At 44.3% G+C, this 5,773-nt stretch overlaps 1 protein-coding gene across 1 annotated transcript; it reads left to right on the forward strand.

Moving 5' to 3' along the window:
• Positions 1-2,578: 2,578 nt before the first annotated feature.
• On the forward strand, positions 2,579-5,486 carry SNTN (sentan, cilia apical structure protein). Its single transcript, XM_065749442.1, has 4 exons — positions 2,579-2,706; positions 3,065-3,099; positions 3,676-3,815; positions 5,157-5,486. Exons 1-4 carry the CDS (start codon positions 2,606-2,608, stop codon positions 5,313-5,315), a joined length of 435 nt encoding a protein of 144 aa, XP_065605514.1. The 5' UTR covers positions 2,579-2,605; the 3' UTR covers positions 5,316-5,486.
• Positions 5,487-5,773: the final 287 nt, after the last annotated feature.

Genomic DNA, 5,773 nt, shown 5'->3' on the forward strand with positions numbered 1-5,773 from the left:
CAATAATTTGGATTTCAGTATTAATACATGGTGCTGATTACCCCATCATCCATCAATGCCATACATCTCTAATATGAATTTGGATTTTGTGAGCATTTTGGTATAAAATTGTAATAGTTGAGCATCCCTTTCATTCCATTTAGCAACCAGTTTCTTTTCTTGCATTTTTATCATTTTATCATTGTGACTTTCTTTCTTCCTATAACAAAATATGTCTCAGAGGGAAAATTATTTGAAATAACATTTGCAGGCTTCACTCTGAAAATGAATTCAGTGCCCAAACTGCTGGGATTGTCTCCTAGGTGTTAGATCTTCAAAGGCAGCAAGGAGTAGGGTGCCTGCATCCCATGGGCAGCATGAGCAGACTTTGGCCAATGTTGTGTCATATCTGAAGATGTGCCTGGGTGTACAATGACAAAGGATGTTTCCTTGCAGACATCCTGTTTCCAACAGCTTTGCCTAACTGGCATTTCACTAGCAGTGAGATTCATTAATATTTCATTCACCCTTGACCCCAGAGCTCAATCCCAGGCTCAGCTGAGAAGCACATAAGTAGTGGGGAGATGGGCTGAGATGCTTTGCCTCCTTCTAAGCTGCCCTGAAGATCAGGTTGGGCATGGGCTCAGGTTTAGTTTTCTTCTGGATGCTTAGCAGCAGGGAGCTCAGTGAATGCAACCAGGAAGCCTCAGCAGGAGGCTGGCACTGTGGCATTGGCTTCACCCTCCTTCTATTGAGCTCTTTTTTTTGTTTGTGTTCCTGTTTCTCAGTAAAACCTCCACTTTGAAATGTCCTCATGCAAGACAGCGAGGACCCACACTCCGCTGTGGTCTTGGAGTAATATTTCTCATGGAGCTACTGAAAATTGACTGAAGAAATGACAGCTAAGAGGATGATGGTGTGGGTGTACCTATGGCTTTAGTCCCTCACCTGTGCCCCCGTCCCTTATGTGTCCCGGTGCAGGCAAGCCCACACCTGCCTCTGGCTGCTGTTGTAGGGGCATTGCCAAGAGAGCTGCTGCCCCACTGTGTCGCAACATGTCATCTTGAATGGCAACAAGTACATGGAAGGGAGGGGAAAACTCTGGCAAAGGAACAAAAAGGCAGCGAGGGCAACAGCGTCTGTGAAAGCTGAACTGAACTGCGTGCAATGATCGTGTAGTGGTAGGTATCAGGTTGCATGTTTTCTGTAGACAATATTGTTAACATGTGAAACGTGCTAAAAGTTGTCTGATGGGATCACCTGGATATCTCACACATAAATAGAGTGTATCGAGATAGATGCAGAACAGATGGCCCCGCTCCCTGCACACCTTGCTGACCATCAACACGTACAGCCAAAATCTCGCTGTCTTCAAAGCTGATCATCTGCAAAAGCAAGGGTTAGCCTTGTGCTACCCAGTATCTGTAGTGCACTAACACTCCTCTTACACTAATTAAGATATCCTGGAGAGAGAGCATAGCCCAGGCTTGCCTGAACTTGTTAATGCCCCAGCAAAGCAAATCACCTGTTGTAGAGCTCAGGCTCTCAATATCAGTTAAATTACAAAGAAAAAAAACCTGAGTTGAAATATATGATTGACAGTGGAAGGAGCCCAAAACCTGGGAGCTGGCTCTGCCTTGAGCTGATAAACATGCAACAGGGTCTGCTACTTACTCTCATTTCTACCTTGGATGCTAAGCCCAAGCGTTGCTGTTCTATGGATTAACCAGGATTGTAAGGCTTTTCATGCCTTCTTGTAGGGTTCAACAGATGTAAAGGGGAATTATCACTTCAACATGATATCAAGACTTTTTTTTTTTTTTAAGATGATGGCAGATTACTAAGCCTGAATTCTTGTTTAATTTTAGTGTGTTAATTGATGGGATAATGAGCATTGATTATATGTGTTTTGGCTGCGTCATTGCAATTACAGGCTCTGTTTTATTCATGAGCCAGCCCAAAAGAATGCACTAGAGATCTAAGACAGCTTAAACCTCTCAGAAAAAGGCTCTGAATTGTTTGAGTAATGACACTCTTAGCTGGAAAATTAAAGGTTCTCTTTTCCCATGCTTTTTAAGATAATTAAAATCCACGAACAGTAAGGTGGTGAACATCCTTATTCATTAGCCTTCGGTAATTTAGCTTCTACTAAATGAGGAAAACATTTTAATTCTCTAGGCCATCTGTTGCAGTCTCCTTTATGTGTCCTGTTACATAAGGACTCATTCTGGGAAGTTTTGACATCACCCCCTATCCTTTCCCTAGAAGGATGTGCTGGACGAGGTGGCTGTGGTTGCTGCCTTTTACCAGTCACCCTGGGATGAAAGCAGCTGCATTCCCAGCTGGGGTACCTCTCAGAAAGGATCCACAGCAAGGAGCCAGGTAACGTGACAAGTGGTGTGTTTTCTAATAGTGAGATTTGTACCAATAAACAAAAATAGAACCAACCCCTGAGCACCACCTTGCCAAGGCTGCTTTAGTCCCAAGCATTTACTGGTCCTGTGATCGTTTCCATTATTGATGGGGTGCGGCTGGGAGCAGGCTGCTTGTATAGAGCCGAGCTTGCAACCACCTGTTTGCTGTTGCTCGAGTTGCTTAGAGATCACAAACACTGATCACAAGCGCAATGTGTGGCTGCAGAGCCAGCGTCCCCAGCACCAAGCACTACTCCATCAACCCTGCGCCCACCACGAAGAGCCCTCCAGCTGCAGCAGTCATGCCCAAGCGGTGAGTGATGGCTTTGCTCTTTGCATCTCTAGTGATTTCTGCTTGGAAGTCGTTATCTGGGTGTATATTACTGCAATTAGCTTTCTGGGACTTGACGGAGGTTGCTATGCCTCTCTCTGGCAATTTAATAAGCATCTGAACAGCCCCAGCTTGCTCAGACTGTCCTTGCAGGGGGGAGGGCTCCATCCTTAAGCATTTATAGGATGTTGGTCTCCTTGCTGTGGAGGGAAGCTGGTCTCCCTTGAGAAGTTGTGGGATTCTGGAGGATTAAATTTAACAAAAATGAGCGAGGTTATTAACTGAGAAACTATGTGCATGCATCAGGTGATAACCATGCCTCTCTTCTCTCTCCCTTCAGCATACCTATACCCAAGCAGCTGGCATCGATAAAAGGTAAGGGCCTTCGCTCCCAGCTTTCATCCATGTCTCCTCTTCTGTTCACCTCTCCCTTAAAATCACAGCCAAACCATATCCAGGACATGACAGTAACCGTGAGCTGGGAGCATATACTCTTCAAAGTGTGGTTTAGAAGCAAGGGGATGAACCCTGCCAAATATTTCAGCTGAAATTCCAAATGCCTCACAGTGTTAGTGTGCAACTGTGCTGATGCTTACCAGCTAGGCCATGTTTCCCTGCCAGAGGTCTCTGGAAGCCCACCCGCACACAAAAGGTTGCCAGCAGATCCCTTTGGAATAACCAGGCAGGTCTCATACTAACCCTCTGTCCCTACACAGCATACCTCAGCAGTGATAAAACCTGCATTCAGGTATGGGACAGGAGGTATGGGGCTGGCCCACTCCATATAAAATCTAGGCTAGGTCCTCTGTGGGTATAAACACTTTCAGGCTCATTAACTTTAATGAAATGACACTGATTCCCACCCACTCAGGATGCTTCTGACAGATTCCTTTCAATTATATCACAAACACTGCTTTTTCTGTTAGGCTGGTAACTTTTTTCCCCCCCTAGCTCTAGAAAAAGGCTCAGACCTTGAGAAAGCTTTTGCTACTGCTGCGCTGGTATATAACAACTCTGCTGACCCTGAGGGCAAACTCAGCAAAGCTGAAACCAAGAGCCTGCTGCAAACCCAGTTTTCAAGATTCATACAGGTGAGAGGGATTGGGCACCTTGGGCTCTGCTCCACTGCTGTGTGTGCATCCATCCATGGGGTAATCCCAGGTGAAATGCCACTAGGCTCAGTGAAAACATCTTTAGTTGATTAAACACAGGCCCAATATAAAGCAAGAACATGAGGCTCGGTGAGGAGTGACAGCAAGAAGCCACTGTTGTTGCACCTGCTTGAGCTCTTGCTAATAAAGTACTGTGATTGCAAACCAACAAGAAAACAAGCCCTCGGATGATTACAAGTCTCTGTGCATTTATGGGATAAGAAACCTATTGCAATGAATTAGGTGGTTAGTAGTTTGCCAGAGGACTGACCCAATGCCAGGAGCATTGTCCCCGTGCTGCAGAGCTGTGTATCCCACTGGTGAGCAGCAGGGCAAGAAGCAGAAAGCTCCTCCCACCCATCTCTCAAAACCAAAAGAAACAGGAATTTTATCCAAGTGGTAAAAATACGTTCATAAAACTAGTGCCTTTTTTGGTTTTGTTTCAGGGTTAGTGTGTGTATTTTGTTTGTGTGTTGGTTTTTTTTTTTTTTTTTATCAATTAAGTAAGAGAGAGAGATTTAGGACTGAAAGCGTTCTTGATGATACATTTCTTTCAAGAATAACAAAATCCCATGGCAAGTTGGGAAGTGGGAATTGATACCAAATTAGAAAACAGGCACTTTTTGATGGAAAAGGACATAGTGATAACAATTAAAAAAATTGACATAATGAGGTATTCTGAAGATTATTAATCTCAAAAAATACTCAACAGTGTTTTTTTTTTCTTAAGCAAATATAAATAACAGGTGTGCCACGTGAAGATGAAATATATTCCATTACGACATCAGCATCCAACAGGGCAGAGAATGATGTCCATTAAATTGATGTGTCTTAAAATCAACAGTTCCCAAGAACTTATTCAAGGACCTGTCTTAATCAGTAACATAGGGTGTTTTTTATTTCTTCACCCTGGTTTTATCGAGGCACAGGGCTCCATTGCTTCCCAGCAGAGCTATTGGCACACTGCTGCAGTAACCAGCTGCATGCATTGCTGCCTGGCTCTCAGTTGTCATTGGGTATCTTCTAAAGGATGTGTTCTGGATTTAGATGGAAGCATTGGTTGTTCTGTATTTCTGATGGGGCTTCTTGGGGTAACTTTAGAAGAACGAGGATGAGTGTGGACTTGAAAATCTGAATAGGGAGATAGAAAATGTAACTGTTACATATGTGTCTTGTTTTGTTGTGGGTTTTATGTTTGGTCGGTTGGTTTTTTAACAGGTGATGCAATAAAAAAGGAGCTTTGTGCTTAATGTTGTTTTTCTCATTTATGATTCTCCACAGGGCCAGGAAAACAAGCCGAAGTACCAGGAAATTATTTCTGCCCTGGATGAGGAGCCAGAGAAAAAAATTGATTTTGAAGATTTCATGATCTCGCTGGTCAGCCTCGCTCTGCTGTCTGACCTGCTGCAGGAGATCAGAAACGTGAAATCCACAAAATGATTGGCACTTTATAAGGAAAGCAGGGGTGAAATGCACACAGAGATAACACTGAGTGCTGCATACCCTCTGCTTTTGCCTTTGAAATGGAATAAAGCCTTGCCCAAATCCACTACCTGTAGGCAGCGTGCTGGCTGGGGCTCGTGCTGCTCTGTGAGCTCCAGCCCTGAGCCCTGGGTGTCAATGGAGCAATACTGATGGAGCTCCCATGTGGCAGCCATGGGAAAATCTGCTGCAGCTTTTGATAAACATTGTTTTGAGTCTGTGTGCTTGTGAACCCACCGTTAAGCCTTCTCAGTGGAGCTTTATTTATTGATGCATGTGCTTTTATTTCCTCCTCTAGGCTGACCTGTTCAATGGGGGATGGCTATGGAAGGAATTTCAAGTCCAGTGTTTGCACTGGTGTGCTTGTGTGACCTATGGATGAGCTAGGTCCACTTATCAACTGAGTCCATTGTTTC

Source organism: Cyrtonyx montezumae, unplaced genomic scaffold (assembly GCF_038088225.1).
Source record: "Cyrtonyx montezumae isolate F1298 unplaced genomic scaffold, pur_monq_1.0 scaffold_6, whole genome shotgun sequence".
In the NCBI taxonomy this organism is placed as follows: domain Eukaryota; kingdom Metazoa; phylum Chordata; class Aves; order Galliformes; family Odontophoridae; genus Cyrtonyx; species Cyrtonyx montezumae.